The 26,125-nt window shown below is 47.5% G+C and overlaps 1 protein-coding gene and 1 long non-coding RNA gene across 2 annotated transcripts; one reads left to right on the plus strand and one right to left on the minus strand.

Annotated features, from left to right (window-relative positions):
* Positions 1-450: 450 nt before the first annotated feature.
* Positions 451-25,696, minus strand: WDTC1 (WD and tetratricopeptide repeats 1). The gene is made up of 15 exons (XM_075114797.1): positions 25,563-25,696; positions 22,954-23,037; positions 21,965-22,011; positions 20,653-20,764; positions 19,973-20,160; positions 19,123-19,305; positions 18,717-18,811; positions 17,516-17,631; positions 16,319-16,394; positions 14,481-14,577; positions 13,125-13,298; positions 9,654-9,889; positions 9,110-9,278; positions 8,495-8,687; positions 451-8,341 (listed from the first exon to the last, which is right to left on the minus strand). Exons 1-15 carry the CDS (start codon positions 25,668-25,670, stop codon positions 8,144-8,146), a joined length of 2,076 nt encoding a protein of 691 aa, XP_074970898.1. The 5' UTR covers positions 25,671-25,696; the 3' UTR covers positions 451-8,143.
* Positions 14,495-26,125, plus strand: LOC142066815 (uncharacterized). Its single transcript, XR_012663792.1, has 3 exons — positions 14,495-14,583; positions 16,544-16,647; positions 17,274-26,125. It is a non-coding gene; the product is annotated as an uncharacterized LOC142066815 (long non-coding RNA).

Raw genomic sequence — 26,125 nt, forward strand, 5'->3', positions numbered from 1 at the left:
CCCCGGGGAGGGGTGGGAGGGGGCAGCACCGGACCGAGCCCCGCGCCCCCTCCTCCGGGCACTGCCCGCTTTGGGGAGGGGGCGCCGGGCCCGGGGCTCACCCACAGCCGCCAGTTCCCCACGCCCACGCAGGGCCGAGCTTTGCCCTCCCCCACCCACCCACGGGGGGCTTCAGCAGCTTCGTGGCGCGCGGAAGCGCCGTGGTCCATGTCACGGCGGGGCCTTGTGCTCTGGCGAGGCTCCGCCTGGCAGGTGCCGTCACCCCCTCGCACCTACCTGGCATAGATCGGCCCCACGAACCTCGGCAGCCCCTTCCCACACACAAGAAGCCAAAGGAATCAGCCCCGGGAGCTGCCGAGTCAGAGACACCCCTCCTCAGGAAATAAACATCACACGGAGCCCCCCGGGGCGGTCACGGTGGAACAGCATTTATACAAATAGAGAATAAGCTTAGAAAAATAACAATCGCTTTATTAGGAAGTTTAATTCAAACTACACGAGAAAGCTGAAGAAGAAAGATGTTTATTCCAGATTTCCACCTGCCACAACACACTCGGCAAACTACAGAGTGACAACTCACTGAGCTACTGGGAAGAAGAGGGAGGACATCACTTGCTGCAGCCCGGCGGACCCAGGAGGGGGATGCAGGAGAGCCGCCCGGCCTCCAGACCCCCCTCTCCTCTTTGCATCCTTCCACGCTTTCCTCGGAAGCTGCTCATTTCCTCCTCCCGCAGAGACCTTGAGCTGCATTTCCCTTCGAGGCCCGGTGGTTATCGGAGCTCTCCAGCAGGGTTTGTGGTGTCACGCAGTACAACACCAAGGGGTTTTGCTAATAAAACAGTCTTGGCCCCTTCCTGCACGTGGTTGGGTTCCTCCGCCCTCATAGCTCCAGCTCGCCGAGCGGAGGCAATGCAGAACGAGCACTCTGCTCACAGAAGGCGCTGGCTTTTGTTATTAGCAAACCCTGTTAATTGCCAGAGCCACGTTCCTAACACTCGTCACAAACTTACAGCTTCTGCATAACGGCCCCCCTTTTTACTGAAATTTCTCTCCTTCATCAACGACTTTTCTTATCTCTACTTTACGCGCTCTGCTTTCCATTACCCGACTTTGCTCAATAATTAAGCTGAGTCCAGCCTTCCCCATTCATCAATGCATTTTCTGTCCTGGGACCAGAATAACACTTACACGCTCACTGAATTTTAGATTAGTGAAGCTTCCAGCTTGAAAGCCCAGGATATTGGTAACCTCTACCTGTGGCAGAGGCACTTTGGAGGGGACACAGGTTTGGAGTCGCCAGTCTGGCAGTAGAAAGCATTGGCTAACAGTCTAGTGCAGAGGTGGCCTACCCTCCCTCGATACATGCTAACTTGTCATAGGAGCACTCAGGCTCCAACTCAACTAGCTTAGTAACGCACTGCAGACTACATTTCCCCGCCTCTACCAAGCCCTCAAGAGATCATCTAACATCCCAGCTTATTTCCTAGTCTAGACCATGCTTTAGGACAGCCCTTCCAAGAGGGAGGACAGCTTCCGAGGCGCCTGGATGGAAGCAGAGCCATGCACCGAGGCGCCACGCAGAGTGGCTCATGTTGAGCTGTAGCGTGGGCATCGTCTCGGCATGACCTGCCACTGCATCAGAGCTGATCAAGAGCCTGACGCCGCGCTCCTCGTGATCTGATGATGAGGGAATTCACCAAATAGTTCAGTTTCGAAAGAGAGAAAGCTGAGGAAATACAGACACCCTCGAGAGCAAAGCCGTGCCTGTGCTGTGGTTTCTAACAGACACTTCATATTTTGGCACTTCATATGGGAGATGACACAAAGGTTGTATGTGTTTCAGTGAACACTTTTTGTTCGATGAAGAAAAATACTTGCATTGATTTGCTCCAGGCTAACAGAAATATCAGAGATTGTTAAAAATCTACAAACAGGGGCCAACGTTCACATCAGTTAACGTGGTCCTGGCGCGTTTGTCGGATTAGGCAATGGATTTGCTCTTCCTGCTTGTGTCTCGGAGGCTGCTAAGCAGCATATCACCAGGGACCAGCTCCCTTGGCAAAGCCACTCGGCAAGGACGCTGCCGACAGCCTCAGCAGGACGCGGCTCCCCGCAGTGCCACCTCACACCTGCGTGGGCAGGGGATGTTTCAGACAGTCCTGTTCATTCCCTCTTAACCAAGTGTAGGAAGGCAAACCCAGCTGCTGGAGCACGGGAAGGACTCACCACTTCCCCATGGCTGGATTTATGAAAAAAAAAAAAAAAAAATCAATACAGCACTCCTGTATGGCAGAGCCTTCTTTTGTGTTTGTCAGGCAAGCAGAAGGGCTCTCCATTCCTGGTACCGCACTGGCAGAAAACGGGTGAGCTGTAGCTGACAGCAGGGTCTTCCTAGTGACAACTCGAAAGCTGCTGCTGTTCTACTGCTATTGATCTAAGCAGAATACAAAACACCTGAAGTCAGCAGGGAAAAATAGCTGCAGTTGGAAAAGAAACTGCGGGGGGGAAACTGGGGCGGGGGGAGAGCAGGTAAGAAGTTTTCCATGCATAAAATTAAAGGCCGGGCTTTTTATTGCAGCTATTTTGCCTGACTACAATACTGGATCGATGTACAGAGCAGGAATACTGCCATCATTGTTTTTGCAATCTCATTTGACGAGAAACAAAAGGTTTCACTCCCACTTCTGCCAGCGCCTTGCCACCGATGGCTCCTCTCCCGCGTTGCTGGCAAGGAAGCGGCTCTGCCTCCCATCGGCCCAGAACGTCCTCAGGACAACGATCTCTGCCTGCTCACTGCCGATGCATCGCTCACACCCCGGAGACGCGGAGCCCTTCCGAGAGGAGAGCCCACCTGCTCCGGGAACGGACGAGCCCAGGCCACGCAACAGTTTGGGTTTGTCCGAGCGCAACGCCGCCATGGCCATAGCCGGGGCTCGGCCTGGAAGGGATTTGGTTACCTCCCCTTTCTACCCCAGCTCATCTCTGAGCCTGAAAGAAGCAGGCACCCAGCCAGCTCTTGTTCAGTAAGCGGCTTCCTTGGGAACCTTCCCTGTTGTGACAGCTCAAACATTACAGGGACTGCCAGAACCAAACCACTCAAGGAAGAGATCCCCTCCCCCTTCTGACATTGACAACCGAGGCAGCAGCAGGCAACACCGCGTGCAGGAGTCTATTTAAAATGTCACCGAGGTACAGGCTGATGGAGGACACCAAGGCGTCCTTCCCCCCGCCCTGGAGGTGATGCTGGGGTGGGTTGCTTTGCATTTTTGTTGTTCCTTTCCTGTGGTCTGTGCCTGCTGCAATCTGACAGCCTCTAATCGCTCAGCGTGAACCAGAAACGTCACTCTCATCTGTACCGATGATGGTGCTACTCACGAGCGCAGGAACATACGCAGGCTCAGCCACCCACCCCAAAAGCAATGCCCCCAAGCCATCTCACCCCTCAGCTTTAACCTTCAGGTCTTTTCTGCTTCCCTGTCACTTGAAAGCTGCATTTCCTTCTCTCTCCCTCTCCAATTGACAGAGTCAATCCACAGGGTAACTTCTATGTTTACAGGGAAAGCCACCAGTTTCTCAGGGACAAGGGGCACAAAGCAGAAGAGCTCAAAGAGCTGAGTGCAGGTCATGACAATTTCTCAGCTACGAAATCCACAAAAAGGCCCACCTTCTCTCCTTGCCAGCCCCGGAGGGGTTCCCCATCAGTCTCACCTCCTGCAGCAGCAAGGCCTGAACAAGCCACAAGGAGCATAACAGGCAGAGGACTGAATTCCTCACTGCAACAACAGCAGGCAGTTTTCTGACATCCTGCTCCCATTTTGCTCAGAGACAGGAGCCATCTTGAGCCCTTTGCCGACTTGTTCCTGGCACTGCAAACAGTTACATCAGAGAAAAGTGAACTCATCAGTAGGGCTGCGATTATTCCTCTCCCCACATCCCAGAGCATAGCGCTCCTCTCCCTCCTCAACCCAATTCCCTTATCCAAATTACAAATAAAAACCCCCTCATTTTCTGGGTCCTTCTAACCATTTCCACCCACGACTCAACCACTCTGCCTCCCCTTCCACGCTTCCTCTGTGTCCAACCATTCAGTCCAAGATCTGACCTAATTAGCTGATTGCCAAATCCAGCTGTGGATGCACATTGCTTTGTTAGAGCAGAGCTGTCTTTTAAAGCAATAATTTATATCAGACAGGATTTGAAATGAAGTGGGCCTCAAAAGGCCTTCAGCTGAAAGGTGTCCAACGGGAATTTTTAAGAGAAGAGTTCAAATAGATTCTGAAAATAGCAGACTGGTTTTCCAGCTCTTACTTAAGGCCTGGCATTCTGCAGCTTAGAGGGCAGGAAAGTATTTGGAAGGTTTTGCAGCAGGAGCCCAGAGGAGAAAGTGAGTTTGGGATATTCTTTAGCAAGAGATCATCTCTGGGTCTAAACGTCGATGTCCGACACACCACGCTGAGTGCGAGACACTTTAAGGCAATAAGTGCATTGTTTCTGACAGCAGAAACATCTCTGAAGATCGGTCAGTAACATGGTGACTCAGGCAGGTGACCTTGGGTCTGTCCCACAGCCTAAGTCACCAGGGCTCTGCTTCTCAGGGCAAGAGGCTATTTTAAGAAGAGCTAAAAGACATGGAGGGGCTGGTTTTCCTACTCAGCTTTTTGCCCCCTTGCCCAGTCCTGGGTTCAGCCAGGACTCAAAGAGGATTTTATTAATTTTACCTCATTCCCTCCCTCCAACAAAACATGATTCAGAGAAACTAACTCCATCACAGCATCATTAATCCTTCTACAAGACGCATGCATCGCTCCTCTCTTCCCCAGCAAGCTCCAGGCAGCCATTCTCATCCTCACCCCACTTCTTGCAGCCTTAGCTCTAAAACCAAGCTGGAGGGCAGGCTCTGCTCCCAAACAGCGCCCTGGCCCTTGCTCCACCGACAGATCTGAGCTCCCACACCTGGATAAACTCACATCAGCACTAACTTGGCAGCCACCACAGCTTACAAGCCATGTTTGGGCTCTCCAGCCCCCTTCCCACTCAAGTTTACTGGGGCCGCTACTCTCCCTGAAGCAGCATGGTTGAACAGACAACGTCCAGCCCAAGCAGGCCACCCTCCACCCACCCTCGTCCACCTCCATAGAGCAGAAAGGTAGAACAAAGCCAGAACAATCCCCCAAACAAAATGACACCAAGAAAGAACTAGAACAAAGAATTGTTTAATTGCTTAACCCTTTCTCTTCCCAGGACGAGAGAAACATGTTTTCTGCTCCTTCTAACGAGGGCAGTAAGGCTTGTGTGTTACCTCTACAGCTGCAGGGGCAAAGTTTATGAGATGATCATCTTTAGTACTTGAAAAAAGCGAGAAGCAGTGGTCATTACAACACGAAGAGAATCACAGAGTCTCCTAACGGAGAGCCCATTGCTAGAATACAAAAATAAAGGAGGCATCCCTGCATATCCCAGGCTGGAAAGAGTTAACCAGAAAGAGCAGGAAGAAGCTTTCCCAAAGAGGGGGTTGAAGTAAACAGCGGAGGTCAATAAAGCAACATCTCCCTACTTCCCCAGCATGTTTTTCCTTCACCAATAAATACAAATTCCTCATTAACAAGCGACAAAGCAGATAATCTGCCCAGGACAAGGAGAAAAGGGGCTAGAGGCAGAAAGATTTTTTTTTTCTCTCCCCTTCTCTCCCATTATTATTTATCTTTTTTAACCAAAGCAGCCATTAAAAAATAGCAATCCACTGCAGAGGCAGGGAATCTTGTAGCTTTCACACTGCAAGTGGCAGGTAAAAGAGCTGCACTGTCTCATAAGGGTAAAACCAACAAAAAATAGCTGCCACTGCAAAAGGTTTATGGGGAGGGAGAGGTCTGTTCTTTTCAGAGCTTTCCATCTCAGTCTCTCAGTTTAAACATCAAAGTCTGCAGACATTGTCTACTGAAAGCTGAAAAAAAGTTTGAGTAGGAGGAGACGGAGGAAAAAAAAAAGAGGATGCGTCTAGTAGGAAAGCCTTAAGCAAAAAAAGAAAAGGCCAGACCATGTCAAAAAGCCACCCAAGTGAGAAGAATTTTCTGTTGCCTCTGGGTTTTGAAGAGCATTGAGCGCCAGGGTACACTTGGGGCGGAGGAGCTTGTACACAACCAAAGAGGTAAACTGAGCAAGCAGTCACATCTACCGCACTGGTACTGCACGCAAACAGCCAACGTGCCCTCAGCAGCCAAGTGCCAACCTGTCCCAGGAGAGCTCTGCTTCCACAGGAGAAGATGGAGGGCGAGTCTGCCATCACAGATCAGCAGAGCACAAGGACAGCCAGTCGTTTCGTGGTGGTGAGGGGCACGCTCCCACAAGACCAGGGCGCGCTAAGGCTCGCTTTCACCAGCAGATGAAAGAGCAGACGGACATCTCTGAGGGGGAGAGATCAGGTCCCAGTTAGCTCCACCACGACTGTAAGAGAGGCGTGGGAGATCTCTCTATGCAGGGAACAGTGTCCTTGGAGAGACGCTGCCAGCTATGAGCCTCTGCGACCTCTCTCCCTCCTGCACAAGGCTCGCTCATCTCAGAGACTGTTCTGGAAGGGAGAGGAAGCCAGTTACCTTGATCAGCCAGCACTGCGCAGTCTCTCTCATCAACGCCTGGCAGCCAGAAGCAGCCAGAGAAGGAAAGGGAGGCCCTCTCATCTTTCCACAGCAGGAACAGGAAGACCAGGGATTGCACCACATGGAAGAACAGCCCTAATGCAGCACACACATATGCGCACACACTCCCAGACACACATCTCACACCCCTGGGACCAAGGCTAGCATGTTCAGACCTTCAGCAGTAAGAGATACGAGACAGCACAGAGCAGTAAAGATCTCCAGGGGCTCTTTGGTCTTAGTTGATAGTCCTAGAAAAAAACAACCTCTTCGGAGTCGGTTGTAGCACAGCTGCGTAAGATCTATTTGATGTTTAGTGTTTGGCAACTGCAAGAGGGGAAAACGGGGCTGCATGTTACATGAGAGGGGGAGGAATGGAAGTACAGTGCTGCATTTCTAGGTGTACTCCTGGCTTTGCAGCCAGAGTCAGTGTGTGGAGAGCGGGAAGAGGAAGGAGGGTTCCTGAGAGGACCACTAATCCATCAGATGTTACACCAACGATGAGGCGGAGAAGGCCCACCTTGGCTAAGACAGAGCAGCTGACTGCACAAAAATACTGCCATCTAAAAGCTCAAAACTTTAGTTGCAACACATACATGGTGGCAACGTTCTCAGCTCCACCAGAGGTGACGTGGAGAGCAGAAGGTGAATACAGCTATGCACATTTGGGCAACAGAGAACGCAGCTCTGAAGAGTGCTGTTAACAGTCCCTCTCCTGAGTAGGTTTAGCTACTTCAGTCCTAGGCCTTTGATCAAACCTGCTCCCTTTGCTGTCACCTTTCTCCAAGGGTTTATAGACCACAGAAGAAAGTATCAGAGCTGGGCAAGCACACCCTGCCCTGTTGAGCTACGCATACTCAGTGCCCTCGTTGATTCATCAACTAAGACAGATGCCCAGGGACAAGACAGGCAACATCCAGTCCTTAATACAACACAGCTACATCTGGTGACAACGTGTTAGAGATGGAAGCCAGAAGAAAGATGTTATGGGACAAAACAGGTGTTTTATGGCCAACAACCCTAAACCAGGGGCCTCTAGATAGGCTGGTAGCACAAAAGCAGAGTCAAGCTTTCAAGACCAAGATCACTGCAGTAAATTCATTCCATAACCCCTGCCCTAGGTTTGTATTTTATTCAGGAATTTAACATCCCCTCTGCAAATGCATGAATGCAGGGAACATCCCCCTGTACCAGACCATACAGCAGCTCTGGAAAAAAAAAAAAAAAATCACCAGCTTACACTGCTTACAGACAACTCAAAGACCCCTGTTGGGACTAAGTTCCACTAAAGGCAAACCCCAGACTGCACTGCCATGCTGCTCAGTAGCGTGACGGGAGAAGGAGGTGGTGGTGGCGGCGATGGTTTAAAGAGATGGCCGCTCCTGCCCCTGCCGGCTTGTCCTACTCTGTGCATAGTGCGAAACAGTGCAGTCATTCAGAGAAAGTTCAGGACCAAGGAAACTAGGTTCCCTTTCAGCCAAACAATTAGAGGAAGGAGAGGCAGTTCTGTTTTAGCTGGGCCGGCACTGGACTTGCCCCTCTGAGCTGTCTTCATCATCTGAGCCTCCAGCCCCACCACTGGTCAGTCCTGTAATCCGGTACCCCATGTTCAGCAACATCACCTCCAGCGGGTCTGCATTCATTCGTCTCTGGTTAGCTTGGGAAGCACCTTCCATGTCTACTACCACGCGGCCATTAAGGGTTTCACTCTGCAAGACAAGAAAGAAGAGGACTCAGCAAGGCAGCGCTAGGACCAAAGAGGGGCTGTTACTGCTGCTGCGACTATCAGGAGATCCCAACAGGAAAGACCAGTGCGCATTACATCTCACAACAACAAGACAGCGTTTTACGGCAGCTCTTACCTCTGGCCTAGGGTTCCACAGTCGTACAACAGGGTCAATGCCACTGGTAGCCAGGAAGCAGTAACTGGGATGAGGCTGGAGACAATTCACAATCGACTCGTCTCCCTGCAGCACTCTAACAAGGTTGGTGGTTTCTTTCTCCCAGATGAAGAAGGAGCCGTCATCTGAGCCACTGACTATGTACTGTGCATTGCTAGGGTGAGAGGAGCAGAGACTGGAGATCACAGCTCAGAGCCAAAGCTAGTCTCTAGCAGACACGAGAATCTCAGTTGGCTTCTACAATCAGCAGGCTGCCACCCCTCATGCTTACGGATCCAGATAAAGCTTTCTGTGTTGGTTCCCTCCATCCCCAGGATTCATGTTTTCACTCCCAAATGGCTTTTCTGAAACGCTAGCCCAACTGGGTCCTCTGTGGATCTGCTACTGAACCAGCTATTCATGCAGCCACACAAGGAGGAGGGTTTCTGTCATCTTTTTCAACCCTGCAAACCAGCGTCAGTGTCATTTTATGAACAGTCACATGGGGCTACGCATGAGGCTTTATCCGATGGAAGAGAGCATTCTGCTGCTGCTCACACTCCTGTCCTGAATCCCTATTACACTCTGCCAACATACCTGCCAAAGAAATTGGCCTCTTTGATGTCTGTAGTAGTGTTACAGTGGCCACAATATCGGAATTTGTAGTCGTAGCTGCGCTCCCTCAGCACCATCTCATCCTCTGAGATGGAATCCTTGCGACCTGTAGCTCGCAGACGGATGGGGCCACCCCCTTTCTTATCTTCAGCTGGAAAGACAAGAGATTTCTCCTGTCATAATTTGGGGAGGAACGTGTTCTAAGCAAACAGCACCCTAGGAGACCCCGACAGCTTTAGAGGAGAGTTAAGGACAATTCCAGCAGGGAGGAGGGCTTAGAGCACAAGCTTCCCTTCCAGATTACCTCCTGGGTACATCAGACTGCTTTTACCATACTCTTGCTTGAGAGTGAACCAGGCCCACGCCCAGGGAAAGAACAGGCGTGGGCTAGTTTTTGTGCACAGTAGCCATCAATCTCTCACAAGTTGGCTTTTCCCTCACGGGGGTAGATTAAAGAGAAAATTCTTTGTCCGATCATTAGATTTTAGTATAACCTTGAAGAACCACACTCAATACCGGCACTCACCATTATCACTCTTGGAGAAGAGGGCTGCATTGATGTCTCTGTCTAGGGCATCGCAGGCACTGCTATGTGCTTGTTCTGGGAACTTCCCTTTAAAGTCATCCAGACACTCCAGTGCTTCTGCCACGTACTTGAGTTCAAAGAGACAGCGGGCAAGACGGAAATGGGCCTTCAGGTGGCATGGATTCAAGGATATGGCCTTCAAGCAGTCTCTTAAAGCATCATAATGGTCCCCATCCCTGAAGAAAAGGGAGGGGTGGCTTAGATAGCCTAAACAGAAACAGCATACATTTTGCACTGCCATTTCCCAGCCCTCATTTCACTCCAGAGCTTGTTGTTTCCAGCTCTGTCTATGCAAGCAGACACCCCACAAGCTCACGTACTACTAACAGCATTTGCTGTTTCCCAGGGGCACCATCTGACCAAGCCCAGCTTCTTGAATGCACCTCCACACGCATACAGGCAGCGCTGTAATGTGACCACACAAGGAAGCCCAGCAAGTCTTGACCTGCCATTTTAAATCCAACAGAGCAGAGCTCACTGATAGAACACATTTAGGGAAGTCCTTTGAAGATGGAGGATGCACAAGCCCTCTGGCCAAGCAGACACAAGGCCTCTCCTGAAAGGCGAGCAGGGCCTCGGCAGAGCACGGCAGCTCACGCGTGCCCCTTTGTGGACGCACAGCGTGGCAGCATGTTTCCCTGCCCGCAGCCAGAGCCACTTGTAGCCCTCAGGAAGGAGCTACAGAACCACCACGCTTCTTAGCCCTGGCGGACATGTGTCTAAAGCAGCAGTCTTTTCCCTCTTTATAAGAAAAACCTTACAGTTTTTGAAATAAGCATTATAGCAGACTGGTATCATAATGGATATTTATACCCTATGTACAGTTACTGGAGACTATGCTTGGTTTCCCTATGCTCCATGGCTGTGGGAATAAGAATGCCTTTGCTTGTGCTCTGGAAGCAGGAGAGACTTGACAAGCCTTGCGTGCTGGTATTCAGTTCAGACTGACAGAGGCTGCGAAGTCAGCCAGGGCTGACAAGCCTGGTGAACCAGATCGAGCCTGAACTGCTCAGAGGCACCACAACCTGTCTCAAGACAGTGCCAAGACTCCATAGGATGGTTTATAATAATAATAGTGCTTCACACCTGTAACCTATGTGCACTGCACCTACCAAAGCCTGACACAGTCCCAAGGGGAAGGGGGTGGATTGCCCTGGACCTCCCACAGGGTGACAGTTTTAGATCATGTGGAGCCTTTGTCAGGGAAGAGGTCCTCCTGAGTCTCTGCTTATTCAAGGGAGCTCCAAATCTTTGGGTTACATGTTAAGTAGCGCTTATTCAGTGCCACAAGCGTGTTGTGCAAACCATTCATCCTATTGCTCCCTCCCGTCTAGGCGGATGTTGGCCACATATTACAGCTTGCTAGCACAGTACAGGAGGTGGAGTGCCTCGTCCATGACATCTGCAGCACAGCAGAAGAAACACGGTTCTTGAGGGCTGTCTTTACAACACTGTGTCTGTGTTAACCCAGGAGGCTGGATGCACAGCATCAGGCCACATTTTATTCAAAGCAAAAGGGAATGCAAGTTACCTGTTCTGATGACAAATGAGTGTCTCACATTTTCAGAGCTGATTAGGCTATTAGCTGCTTTGACACCCTCAAAAATCCTTCAACCTCAACTACCAGCGTCAGACAGCCTGACAGACTGGTGTGAAAATGTACACGTTGAGATGTAAAGCAGGCACTGACTTCTCCCGTTGTTACAGGTTTGACTCAGCTTGCGCAAAAATGCTCTAACTAGAAGTCGGCTAAGTACTGTCAATGTGGACTGCTAAAAGCAATGTGGAGAGTGATGCAGTTGTTGGCTCTTAGGAGCAAATTTTAAAAAGGACAGCCTTAGAAGCGCTGCAGGGTATGAGCAGCATCTTAAGGGAGATGAGCAAGGGGAGCTTAGGAAATTACAGACCTTCCTTTTTTCTAGATCTCTCTGTTATTCAGAGAACAAGGCCAAAGCAAGACCTGCAGTATTCTGCAGGGTGGCCTACGGCTGTTCCTGCTCCAAACGCAAAGGACACCTTAGAGACACATGGTGGTTCAGTGTGGGTCACTGTCCAACTGCTTCACCCTCCTTCTTGGTGATGTCCCAGACACCTTCTGCTATACACCAGTAGCTGTTCCTAGCAGAAAAGCGTGCCGCCTTTTCCGCACCTGAGAAGATATCAGCTCAGTACTATTTAAATTCTAATCATTGCATGCCACAGAAATCCATCGTGCATATATTTTCACATCTTCCTGCTACCAAAAACTGTAGCAAAGCACTAGCTGACACACAGAAGGGTTCAGATCTGCCAACATCCTTTGGGGAAAAACGATTCCTATAAGAAAAATGTCATTCATGAGATCAGCACTCAGCTTCTGCTTCCATTCCTTAATCCCAACCTATTGTTCTTCTCTCTCTGAACACTGAGGTCTTTTTGAGGCAGCTCCCAAATCTCTCCTATTGCAAAACAGCCAGTAGGCCAGTTACCAACAGTCACAACAACTGCTGGCTGCTCTTTATCTTGGCAAGAAGATGGGAGAATTCATACTGGGGATTTCAGCAGGGAGAGAAGGATATCCTCACAAAGCAAATGTAGATGAAGGACCACAGCTATTTTAAATATGTTAATGGCAAGTCATGCTACTCAGTCTTACCCTGCTCAAGGGGACAGACACTAAAATAACTCAGCTGTATCTTGCAGATGCAGCTCTGGCTATTGGTCAGAGAGGACATTACCTACTGCAGAGGCTAACAGGATATTTTGCAAGAATCAAGACAGAACCTCCCCCAGACTCTGAGGCACCAGTTGCCACCTCCCCACAGCCCTCAGAGAGGTTTGTTCCCAGCCAAGGGGAGTGCGGGTTAGCTGGGGTAGCACAGGAACCACCATGGCATGTCTGACTATCTGCAGTACTAGTTACTTGGGTAAAGCAGCAACCAAAGCAACTCCAGGCAGTCCTACAACAATCTTACATCATGAGATAGAAGTAATAAAGCATAGTAACCACTACCTCATCTGTTGACAGCAGATTTAGAGCCATACTCTAATGCAGATCAGAACTATCCAAAGAAACACAAACACTCTTGGAGACACTCATAATGCTATTACGCGGAAGTGCATTTTTGGTTTCTTTTTAAACAGGAAAGGAACAGAACATTACTCAGCATGCCAGTAGGCAAAACGATGAGCTACCACCAGCTGTGCTTCCCTGTGCAGTATCTGTGGCTGTAATGTCTCCAACACATGCTGCTGTGCAATCCCCCTGTCCTGAGCCAGAGGTGACCCACTTGATCCAATAACCCCAACCCTGCTCCACACCTAGGGAAGCCAGGTCCTTCCTAGTGGAGATCAAGGTATCCATGGTACTCAGAAGTCAGGCACCAGCACTGCCTGTGACACTAGACGCTCTGACATTCTCTGCTTCCTTACCACTTGCGCTTCATGTAGGCAGCAGCTCTGTTTCCATACAGCATGGCATTGTTGGGGGCTTTCTGGACTGCTTTGCTGTAGAGCTGGATGGCTTGAGTCCACAGCTGGCAAGCAAAGGCCTCATTGGCTTGCTGCTTGATTCTCTCCAGGTAGGGAGGTAACTCCACTTGGGGACTGAAGGGAAAGAAGAAACGAGCACAGGTAGGTCTCACATGCTAATGCTCTGTTAATTCTGCAGTGTTTTGTTCTAGCTTAGTAAGTCCCAGCAAGCATTAGCTAATACCAAAAGTTTCAGAAAAAGGCAGAAGAGACTCTGTACCTGAATAACCTGAATTTAGGGGGAAGGTTTCTTTTTAACCATCATTTGACTGATTCCATTCTTTTCTTTATATGCAGACATCCACTCAAGATTGAACAGTGGGTATTTTAAGCATCTAATGCCATAGACTTCACCAATACATGTTTGCCTTGACCACATAAACAACATTTCCAATCCCCTTTTAGCAATGTATAACAGACTGCAAATTCAGAAGGAAACCAAGCATCTGAGTTCACTGGGCCGCACAGGGCCCATGCTCAGCAACCCAAAATTCCAGCCACATCTCGGCTGCGTGCTGGAGGGGCCATCTAGAGGAAACAAGCTGAAAACATTCAAAGTGACTTTGGTGGAACCTAGACTACCCATATATGGTATTGAGCAACTGTGTCTTGACTTTTAACCATGTCTCATCAGCCGGAGGAAAAACAGTCAGCAAGATGTGCTTCAAGTCTGCTTCTGCTTCACACCAACTGCATTTTGCTCTTGAAGAAAGCAAGCAGCAGGAACAATGGAAGCGGGCTCTCCATCTGTTCCTAGCTCACATACAGACTGCACGATTAATGACTCCAGTGTCATCGTCATAAAGCAGTTTTGGCCACTTCAGTTTCCAGCAGGCAGGTGCCCAAAAAAAATGATAATGGGAAGCAAGGCTCTTTTGACCTGACAGCCTCTCCCATTTACCAAGACACAGTTCCTGTAGGTCAGGAAGTAGCAACCACTCAGGACAACTACGAACACCTTGCTCCCAGGCCTGAAAAGTCATTTCTTAGTTTTGTCTGCAGTAATTAATCATGAGAGGGGAAAAATCCTCATGGACAACACTTCTCCCAGGACGTTCTTGCCTGATCTGACTCTTGTTCATAGCCCACGCATCAGAAGCAAACACAGCTCGCAGGACAGAGTCCACCTGACAATTGAGTCAACATGCCAAGTGGATTTGGACTTTGCACCTTGTTTAGCAGCACCTAAGCCTGGCAAAAGGAAGAGGACACGAACAAAGCCGTAGGGCTTTCAGGTAGGTAGATCTGTGCCCTTACCTCACATGTGCTCTTCCTTCAGACAAGCGGAAGCCATTGCTGTGCAGATGGATGCCATTCGACACTCCATTGGTAGAGGTTTTTCCATTCTGCACTTCTGAAGGTAAGGAAAAAAAAAATACAGCCATGCTAAGTGTCAATGTAGATTATGAAAACTAACATCTGAAGCTTCAGGGGTTTAATTTTACAGCAGAGCCAAGCCAACGCCACAGCCCCATTCAGAGCAGAAATAAAACTTCCATGATTCCACCCCCACCCTACCCCAGATTTGATTTGCCGCCTTACATTTACCACAAAAAATCTCTGCAGTATCTTTTGTACTACAACTCTAAGACAGAAAACTAGATACACATCGAACTAAATATACACACAGGAAGAGAGGGCAGCTTGAATTGAACCGCCCTCAGACTGAGCCGAGGCCATAATCAGCATACCTGACTGATCACCAGAAGCCTGACATTTAAAACTGCAGAAGCAATTTAGCGACATTAGTAACCTTGTATTTTAGGCTCACTCAGATAAATAATCACAGAGCTAAGTTGTTGAACACTTAATAAAACAAGGGCGATGAGGGGAGCCACTGGAGGAATCCAGTAAAGGAATTCCAGATGCTTTTTTCCTTCCTTTCTTTTCTTACCCTACTGCTCAAGGAGCAGTCACAAGCTGAGGTAATCCTCCGAAGGTCATGCAGCCACATCGTCTGCCATTTCTATAGAAAATATTCAGATTCAAGCTTTACAAACTGCATTTATGTTGCAGCTGGCAACGCTCCTGTGGCCATTTCACAGGTTGGGAAACTGGAGACAACTGTCCAACCAGCCTGCTGAACTGCTCAGAGATTTCAGTGTGCAGAGACATGCATGCACATGAAGTTCAGCCTTTGTACTGATACTGCCTTTTCGCAGCCTTCGCCTGAACTTTCTGTGCCCAACAGGGTGGAGCATTTGCTGCAGCCGCACCACCGTGAGCCTGTTCAAACGCTGTCCTGCCATTTAAAGCATGACCTCACCAGATAGCAGAGTACAGATCACCCACATGCATTCGAGACAGAAGAGAAAGGCAGGCAGGGCATATATTTGCTACCAGGATGTAGTGTTAGATTAAGGCCTAAGGTGAGCTGAGTACACAGACCAAACTCTGCCAGAGTGCTCTGAGAAGAGGGAAGGGGCTGAGCAGGGAAAACTCTCTGATAAGAGCCAGCCTCTGCCTGGGGAATAACACTGCAGCCGTTCACTGCATACTCCCTGCAATAGCTGTGTACTAACAGGCCCTGTAAGGAACAGGGCCAGGAATAAAAAGGCTTTTGGATTTACTTACTCGTCAAATAAATGACTTTCTGATTCAACTATCTCACCACCAGGAGGGATATTAGGGCCAGGCCAGATTCTTAGCCTAGGGAAGAGATTGTTCCATCTCCTTCCTAACGGGTGTATAAGGGGATAACAGATATATTCTACACTTTACTAAAAAGATTTAAAAAATAAAAAGAATATACCGTTTCCATACCTGTCCACAAAGTTTTCTCCCTTAGCTGAAGGCAGGATACCAAGACTTCAACCCCTCTACGAAGTCTACTTTATCCTTTGTGCACAGCTTTAAACATTCTCCTTAGCTCACACGAGCGTACACCTCTCAACAGCTCCCTTCTCCCCTCAAGATACACGATTTGTCAACTCTGTAGAAGGGTTTTAGAACTCAGGGTATGAACTGCACTGCAGAAACACCCCAGTAACAGCCATGCCCTACTTAATTTTCCTAGTTCCTGCACCCTGAAAGAGTTGCGTAGTATGCGATTTCACTCTGCCTTCCACTGACTTTCATGACGGCATCATACTTACCCCCTGAAGTATGGCACTTCTTTGGGAGGAGAAAAGTGTATGGTCGCTGTTTGTATGTTAGATCAAACAAATAGACCTAAGGCATGAAGAAAAAGAATGAGACAAAAAAAAGTCAGTGAAACATAGATGCTCGAGTCACAGAAACAAAACAGTATTAGATGGCTATATGGTGCCACATTTGTGTTTTGCTATTTCCAATTTTCTAACTGGGAATCTTGTTTATAGACATGTATGCACAGGATGACAGCAGTACCAGTGGCATATTCCATTCCAGCACTGGGTTCAGAAAGAATAATGCTGAGAAACAGGAGCCTTGTCGTATTCAAGAGGTAAGAAAACCCTCTCTGCACCTACAGAACTTAAGAGATGACCTGAACACAAACTAATCTGCTCAGAAAGCTTCAACTCTAAAAAGATGTTACACAGTGATCATAAGCAAATCAAACATTTCTTGGCAGGAAAGAGGTGGTATGCTATAGCAAGGCTAAAGTCTCTCTATGCTGAAGCCAGGATTTCCTGAGAAACTTCGAAAGCAGCCCTGCAAAGCCCTAACTTAAAACTGTACTGGTATAGGAATTGACAGCCCAGATCAGACCTACAATTCATCTCACTCGGCACCTTCTCTAAAAGGGAATGAGTGCACGTGTGAGAAAGATGCGTAGAGGACAACCACAGAGTAACCTGCCCACAAGCAAAGTTCCTGCTTAATCCATGCTGATTAATGCTGTCAGGAGGATTTTCTCATTTCACTGATAGGCTTTACAAAAGATCCATGAATATAACCCAGCGCTTAAAATTAAAGCAATCAATATTCCAGGTGAAGGCCTTGGCTTCCCTAAGTTCCTTATTCACTAAATTCTATTACAGAAGCAGTCTGATGTTTCAAGAATGAGTTATGAAATCTTTTCTAGGTCAGCAAAGGTCAGTTCCAGAACATTTTTTTTTTCTCTTCCAGAGAGTGAAATGTGAATTGGAAAACCAGAACAGAATGTGGTTCAAGTTTGATCCGTCGTAGCATAACAAACAAATCCCTAATACCAAGCATTTAGTCCGAAAGAATCAGAAAGAAGCTTAAAAATCAATCAGATTACCCACAGAGAAGTTGCTATACCCATTTTCAAGAATGTACAACAACATATGGTGACCCAAGCACGACTGATTGCGCAGCTTTCTGCCAAACTTTAGCCGTCTTCTTACCTGTTCCCCTCCCATGTTGACTAAGAGCTCAGTGCCATCAGGACTGAAGGTGACATACGTGGCCACCAGAACTCTCAGACGGTTGTTGTAGTCCGGAAGCTTCACTGGAAGGTGCCCTGTGGAGAGAAGAGGTCCAAACGTATTAGCGTAAGTAGTAACTGTTGTCTTTGTCCTACCTCTCCGTCCTACCCCAGCTGCTCCCTTTTACAAGAGGCTGTTAGGAGAGCAATGCCATGAAGCGCATGCACCTAAGTGATTTTCCGTTTCCTGCTGCTGTTTATTGAATCCTTCCATCAGCCACCAAAACACGCAGATGTGCATAGCTGCCTTTTCACAGGTTTTAGGTATCAATTCTAGAAGGCCATTTCTGAAGAGAAGACTGGATTATAACTAGCTTGCTTAACAACAAAGTCTGCAGAACCCAGCAGTTCTCTGTTTTAGTGATTCACTACGGGTTTGGCTTCTGTGATTTGCAGCCATCTGCAAACAAATACCTCCATCTTCAATCCTCTAATCAGGTTTCCTTAATAAAGCTCTTAGCACAACCAAACCAAGGCTCCTAAATATTCAGCTCACACACAGGTTCCTTTGCTTCAGACAGCAGATGTGTTGCATGACCAATTCAGGGGACCTAAGAAATCCTCTAGCGGGACTCATCAGAAGCAAGACTGTCAGAACTGGTCTGCTGAACATGCTGGTCTAAGATACTTTAAAAAATCCAAACATTTGGGGAGGGGGGGGGAAGATCGTAAATAATGAGCACTGGAGAAGAATGTCATCTAGATTGCCCAGATACTGCATCACTGATTCTTGATCTGCAGGATGAAGGCAAGCCAATGCTCCTCTGTGCCAAAAAGATTTTGAACAGCAGCCTTGCTGGGACTGGTTCCAGGAGAAAGCCTATAGCACCCCTGTTATTTAATCCTTGACTTTCCAACAAAAGTGACAAAAAGACATTTACGCTAGACAAGAAGTAAGGCCAGCTCACCCATACGCACCACTGCCAAATCACGGAAAGTGGGCAGGTAACATAAGCAAGAATTCACAGCACAGAAGTGAAATAATCTGCAATTCCATGGAACATCCCTGTATTAGAGAAGAGCTCTTCCAAGCAGTCGTTTCTTGTGTGATGGGTAGAACTCTGCTTTGTCAGGCATTAACTTTAAGTCCCATCAGTCACCCCCAGCACAGGTCCCAATACCTGCCACGTAGTACTGCGCCGCGCCGTCCGGGAGGGGTTTCTGTCGGTCGCAGAACGTGTGTACTCCAGCTGAAGGACTCTGCTTCATGCTTTTTCTAGCCAGAAAGAAGAGTAGTCTTATAATCACAGCATTCAACTGCTGGAAGCCTGATCTATGCTGACAAATCTTGTTCGCACACGACGGCAAGGCCTCATGCCTGTACAGCTGGGCAGTCACAAGCCTGCCTCACAGTCCCCGCTGTACTCACACAGATCAAAAAGACTCTGAGGGTCATAGAAAAGACTGGGTAAAACCGCACGGTGAGACAGGCGACCTCCAGATCATTGAAACTTCCCCTTCCCACCAGAGCCTCGAACAGATTTCTGTGCCACTCACATCTGCCCAGAAAAGCCACGCTGCCATTACCTGTGGTTGTGGATCATGCGTATGTCGTAGAGCCGCACAAAGGGTCCACTTGCCCCTACTGCTAAGTAGTTGTTGTCTTGGGGGTTGACCGTCAGGCATTTGGCCTCCACCAGCTGCCCGCAGTACTCCGTCAGGTCTATCAGGACTTCGGAACGTTTGCTGTTCTCTCGCAGATCGTACTGTCTGCAAAGGGAAGAGAAAGTCAGGCAATCCGCGTCACTAGACAACAGAAGCAGCAATAAAAGAGGCTAGCTCTCCACGGTGACCAAACTGAAGACCACTTAACGCAGCACATTTATACCGCTCAGCAGCGACCTACACTTAATTATGTGGCTTATGCACAAAGAGACGATACTAACGACAATAACTTTCATTTGTGCCACAGATCACTGGAAGCATCTCAGCTCAGTGTACACTAGGCCTCAATATCATGCTAACCATTAAAACCAGCTCCCTAATGTGCCCAAATTTATTCAAGTTCCAAACTCAACTCCAAGTCACAACCTCACAAGCAGTAGCTCGTATGAAAAGAGGAACAGACTCTCGTAGTAACATTAGTCATTTAAGAGTCTCAATGACTCTGGACGGAAACATCGCGCAGTTGTATCTCCCGCTTGACATGGCTCTTCCTTTCTCAGCCTCCCTTTTCAGTGGAGGAAAACAGAGGAGCTGAGGGAAGTATTTATCAGAGGACTCTACATTTCAAGATGAAACTTTCCAGTTTCAGGAAAGAGAGAGATTAGCTCTTTAGTATAGAGGCAGTCTCTGTTCAGATCTGTGCATACATAGTACATACTGCAATGGACCCTAATCCAATAAATTTTGGGGCAGAACAACTGGAGTTCTGTACCTGATCAGTCCGTCTTCTGCCGCACTCCAGAAGGTGTTAGGCCACATGGGAGCCGTGGCAATCCGCTTAACTCGGTTGGTGTGATCTCCAAACATGTGGATGGTCTCCTTGACAGTCAAGTCATGGACGTGCACCTTGGAATCTGCAGCTCCCGTGATGAGGATCCGATCCCCCGAATGCGGCAAGAACTGTGGGAGACAGATTTGACATTCAAGCTTGAGAAGTCCTGAGGCTGTTCACACAGACATCGCTGAGCTGCCCTGGCAGGTCACAGAGCAGCTTGCTTTAGGAACACCTTTATTTAGGAACAATGTTATTCAGGATGACCCACGTTATTACCTACATTACACATATGCCAGTGTGAACACTCAAGAGTCACCAGCTACAGTAGCACACACACACACACACACACACACACACAAAAAAAAAAGATCTTCCTTGCCCATCCCAATTTGCTACAACCATTTCATTTCTTACAGAGAGAATGAAATAAGCCTGGGAGCTGCATAAACTATGAAGTGCCAGTATTAGATTTAATGCATTTTTTCCTAACATTAGATAAATTATTGAGGGAGCAAGGGGAAAAATTGCTTGCAGGAAAATGTTTCTCAGCAAGGATCCATCCTCTTGCTGCTTAGGTTGCTGATTTTGTTAGCCATTCATTCCTTCTAACCATATACCTTGACAGAAAAGATGTTTGCAGTATGTCCCGTGTGCATAGAAAGGAGTTTCTTGTGGTGCAGAGGATCCCAGACAATGGTATGCTGGTCATCAGAGCCAGAGGCCAACAAGCTAAAAGCAACAGAGAAGTATGCATCATGTATTCTTCTGTTCTAAGCTGTGACCAATTTCTTAGAGTGGTTTGACCACAGACAGCCATTAAGTTAATTCAGCTCGAATAAGCCCACTTCCTCTCTCTTTTCTCAGCTCTGTGTTCTTGTTGTTCCCCATGTGCCAATCCATTCAGCCAGTTCAGGGAGCTAAACCAGCCACATAGCAGCTCCACAGAAAATAAAGCGAGTGGTTTTCATTGGTTTAGCTCATTGAACCAGCTCACCACAGATTCAGATGGCACAGGGGAAAACAATAGGAGCATTTGGTCAACAACAAAATGCAGGGCCTCCATTTTCCTTATTAGCCTGGCTGCATTAACTGTTCCACATCATCCCCAAACCCAAGCCAAAGCATTCATTCCTGGAGTTCGGATGTGCCCAGGCAGTCCCAAGCCAGGGCTTATTTAGTGATTCACAGACTGCTTTTTAAGTGCAGGGTGTGGCAGTGGTATTGCAAAGCGCTGTTTGCCCTGTACATCTGTATTCATTTGAAGCAAAAGAACTTGACATCTGCAACCATCAGCTGTTTTAAACTTATTTCCTTATAGCCAGATCTCTTTCGAATACAAGAAACTTTCACTGGTAAATAACTCTGAAGAGTATCAGACAGCAGACTTCGGATCTTGTAAGAGGCATGTCAAGAAATATGTACTCTGCCTTCCATCTAGTCATTTCTCTTGCAGTAACTCTTTGTTCCCCTTGGTTAACAGAAATGCTCCCACGTCTAGTTTCCCTCTAAAACTGCAGAGAAGGGTACGTGCTCTGCCTCCCACCTTTATATATTTTGTCCCCAGCAGCTTTTAACAGCACAGTGATGGGGGTGGGGAAATGTCACTACCAGCTGGACAAATCCTGAAGATCCATTATAATCCATAATACCACTTACGAGAAGAGAAGCAGCCTTCAATCTCCACTTCTTAGTCTGACCATTTCCCTTCTGAACTCACTAAAGGGGCATTTATAAGAATATCCAGACATATTTAATAAAAGAAAGCTTCTTTTGAAGCGTGAGCTCTACTACAGTTCAAAACTTTGAGCTTGAGCTCCACTTTACTAGGAGTGGGAAGCAGCTGCTTATGATAAGATGACCTACATCCTACTCTTGGAAAAACCTTGGGTTATCAGTTTGTTGATCCCCTGGATCAAGCCGCATACTTACTCTCCTTTTTCATTCCATTCTAGACAGTTGACACAGCCAGAGTGACCCTGAGAGGAAAAAAAAAAAAGGGAAGATGGTATTAGACAAACTTCAGACTTATCAAACAGAGCTGTTCTAAGACAAGGACACAGTGAGCTCCCAACACTTAACAACTTGTTCCAATACAAGTAGGTTTTTTTATTCCAACCCTGAAAAAAAAAAAAAAAAACACCCACGTGGCAGAGAAGCACCTCCAGAAAAGACAGACATGCTATAGCAGTTGGGGTAGAAACGGCAAAATGAAACAAATAATGAAAATTTAAAAGTAGTGTTGAATAAAATGGCATTTTAGTCTCAGAGGCTACAGATGAAATCCTGCTGTACACAGGGAAAGGTGACTTTGCTTCAAAAGCTCTTGGCTAGGCTGACAAATTACATGCAGAGGTTCTGTGGGAACACAGGGAAAACGCACTTTTGATAACTCTCTTAGAAGCCCCTTGCTGCTGGGTGACTGTATCACATGTCTTCACCCAAATTAACCAACAACTCTACCAGGAAAGACTAAGAGAACATTGAGTAGAGTTTGATATGGGAGATGCGACTGGAAAGGGGGATGAAAGAATCCTTTCCTCCCCCAAACCAAGACAACCTGAAGATCTTTTTAAGCTGTGTCAGACTGCAATACAACCAATTTTTTAGGCAACACATTACATCCTTCAGCATTAGAGCTGACTATCGTGAACAGTTGACAGTTGCCTTCTTCAGGCACCATTGCTAGGATTAGCTGACCCACACCCATTAAAGGCTGGCTTGTAGGTGCATTAGGTAATGCAAAAAGCTCACACAAGATCTCACTGAGCTATTCCTGGCTCTAATGCAGTTTAGGGGACTAAGTAATCAGTATCTGTCCCATACAAGAGAGAGAATTATGTACTCTCCCACAGGCTGCCCTTTTTGCAGTAAGTTGTACAAAAGCATCTCCATTTGCTCTTTAAACGCTGCCTGCTTACCTGCAGTTCTGCTTCTAGGCCCAGGCGTCGAATGAATGGATCGGTGACATGATAGTGTCGTTCGAAGCCCAGCGCACCCCTCTCCTGTGTGAACAAACGAGCACCACACTGACTAGAGCAAACAAAACACTCCTTTTTCCCTTTAAGAGAAGATTCAAGAACTTTAAAAATCAAGTGGGGACCTTGCCAGGTATTGGGGTGTCCATAGCATCAGGTACCTGTCCTTCTGCATCTTTTGCATCATCTCCAGGTAGGCTGTTTGTAATCCTTGCCCCTGAATTGGTTTAAAATTAAGTGTATCTAATCACCAGGCTCCAGCTAGGCAGCTGAGACAGGGATTGAGAGGCCCACACTAAGACAGAGTAAGTTGCCTACTTTGGGCCACAAACAGAAGATACAGAATAGCTTGGAAACACCTGTTATCCCTTGGCAAGGGTTTCAGTAGCAACTCACTCCTGAGGACTGCAGTACTAGACCACAGCTGCTCAGAAGTCTGCCATTACACAGAATCGGTTGGACTTGATGATCTTAGAGGTCTTCTCCAACTTTAATGATTCTATAAAATCATCAAGTCCAACCGCCAACCCAACACCCCCAGGCCTCCTAAACCATGTCCTGAAGTGCCACATCTGCATGTATTTTTAACACCCCTAGGGACGGTGACTCCCCCCCCTCTCTGGGCAGCCTGTGCCAGTGCCTGACCACTCTGGCAGTGAAGACGTTTTTCCTAATCTCCAATCTAAACCTCCCTTGGTGCAACTTGAGGCCATTTCCTCTCATCCTATCACTTGTTACTTGGGAGCAGACACCAACCCCACCTCACTACAGCCTCCTTTCAGGCAGTTGCAGAGAGCGAGAAGGTCTCCCCTCAGCCTCCTCTTCTCCAGGCTAAACAACCCCAGTTCCCTGTGAATCTGCCCTGAAGCACCACAACCAAGGGGCAAAGTATTGGGGAAGGCAACTGGACAGCATCCTTTAGAGATGGCTTACTTCATCAGAAGTGGAGTAGGAGCGTATAGCTGCAGTACCACAGCACAGCCTGTTCTACAGGGAAGAGAACAGCTGCCACAGAACTGCGTCAGTACAAATGAAGGTGAAGAAAAGCAGGACAGTTGTTTCCCCTGTGATCTCACAGAGTTCACAGATGTATTAGCAGATGGCTTTGATGAAAGAAGGCCAACTGCAGAGGCAGACATGAAGAAAAAGGAATGCAAGTCGTATTTTGGATGAAACATCTAATGTCCGAGGAGATCCCTTTCTAGGACCTAATCCAGCCTCGGACCCGTCCCATGCCATGCTATAGTCAGGCAAAGACAACTTAAGCCTTCATTATCACCATTTATAGATGAGAACAGCAACATCAAAAATTACACTTATGGTACTAGGAACATGTTACTAGTCACAGAGCAGACACAAAGGACTAGTGTACTACGTTACAGCTCTGCAGACCAATATTAGGTAATGAACTCCACACAACAAAAGCTATTTGAAAACAAAATGGAGACAGATACAAGGGGATTGGAGGAAAACCAAATCAAACCAGGCTTTTTGTAGTAACTTTCATTACAAACTTCAAACCCTTGACATATTTTTACAGACAGTATTCCCAAAACGCTGCTAGGCCCAGTGCAAGGTGCTGCAGTTATAATTGCCTTGCTATCGCAACCTCAGTGGCTTTGTGAGGTCTGTGCAGTAGGATATTGCATTTCCTACAAGGAACTGTCAGACTTAGCAACCTTCCCAAGGTCACACATGAAAGTCTAACAGAGCAGACAGTGTGAAAAAGTCTCAGGCTAACGCTCTAACCACAGAACCATCTCTTCCTTGTTAGAGCAGCAAAATAAATCCTTGCACGTGGATCAAATCACAACCTTATAATACAAAGTTTAGTACCAAACTGCAAAGCAAAGTGAGCATTCAAGCCCCTAGCTCCTTATACTGGCCACTAACAGACCACTTTTGTGAATGCTGATTACCAGCAAAGCTGCAAATGATTTAAGGCCTCTGAGCTCAAGTAATAATTGCCTATTGTGTCTGCTGTAGCTAGTCCTTTCACGTTAAGAGATATTTCACAAATGTAGCCATCAGATGACTGATTCAACCACCACAGAAGTTTTTCCCTACACAAAGGAAGCAAGACACCACTCTTTAAAGAAAAAGAGACAGAGATCATTAGCTTTACTACAGTCAGAAAATACCTTTGATGGCAAGATCACACGAAGAGACCACATAAAGCAGCAGACAGAAAACCCATGAGGGAAGCTAGCTAAGGGTCCTTTATGGTGCCCAAACACAAGTAGGCAGATCTCTCTCTTCAACATTGTACTCAAAAGCAACAGACCTGGTGATGTCAAACTAGCGTGGTGCGCTCCTGCTGGGGAGGAGAGCTGTATTCCTGTTATGCCATACTTCAGCCCAGCTCTTCATTAAGGACAGCAAAAGGTCCTATGCGTCTGTTCTCTTAAGCTTCTTACACAGCTTATCAATACGTAAGTAGCAGAGATCTTTTCAGACGTAAAGGCAACAACGTGAGTATTTCCCCATCCGGAGTGAATGCTGATTCTCCACCTGCCCTCCACCCAACACAAGTGAACACTTGGCTAACATACCTTGATCTGTCTGTGGATGATGTCTCTGGTAATGTTTGCTTTTGCCATCTTCTTGCAATGGGGCAAACGAAAAGAAACTATCGGAAGAGCTGCTGTGCATCCAAGCATGCCAACAGAGCAAAGATCCACACCAAGGGCATTTAATTACCTGCAGGACAGAACAGGGAGGGAACAAAGGCAGGCATACAAACATATTAGGCCATTCATATGCAATGTCAAGCACTTTATTATCAAAAAATAGCGGTGGCTAAGGACTAAAACATTTTGTATAAAGGCTCCTTGAAGAAACCCAAGGATGGGAAGGAACAATGTAAGACTGAAGAACACCTGACTTAAGAGGCCATCCCCAGTTTGCACAGTAATTCAAGACGAACAGAACTCGTGGACTAAATCAGCCTAGAAAAGCCACGTTTGGACCCTCAAAAGACCCTCAAATCCAGGGTAAGCAGCCTGTTTCACAGCTTGCCTCCCACCGCTACATGTCCACTCACACCCCGTTCCATTTTTCCCAAACTCGACAATCAACAAAACTTATTATATTGTGAATAAACAAGGCATCGACA

Source organism: Phalacrocorax aristotelis, chromosome 20, assembly GCF_949628215.1.
Source record: "Phalacrocorax aristotelis chromosome 20, bGulAri2.1, whole genome shotgun sequence".
Classification (NCBI taxonomy): Eukaryota; Metazoa; Chordata; class Aves; order Suliformes; family Phalacrocoracidae; genus Phalacrocorax; species Phalacrocorax aristotelis.

Coding starts and splice junctions, on each gene's coding strand:
- WDTC1 (XM_075114797.1), bottom strand. CDS start 25,670: ATGCTTGGATGCACAGCAGCTCTTCCGATAGTTTCTTTTCGTTTGCCC. Junction 23,038..25,562: donor TCATCCACAGACAGATCAAG/GTATGTTAGCCA, acceptor TTGTTCACACAG/GAGAGGGGTGCGCTGGGCTT. Junction 16,395..17,515: donor TCAACATGGGAGGGGAACAG/GTAAGAAGACGG, acceptor TTCATGCCTTAG/GTCTATTTGTTTGATCTAAC.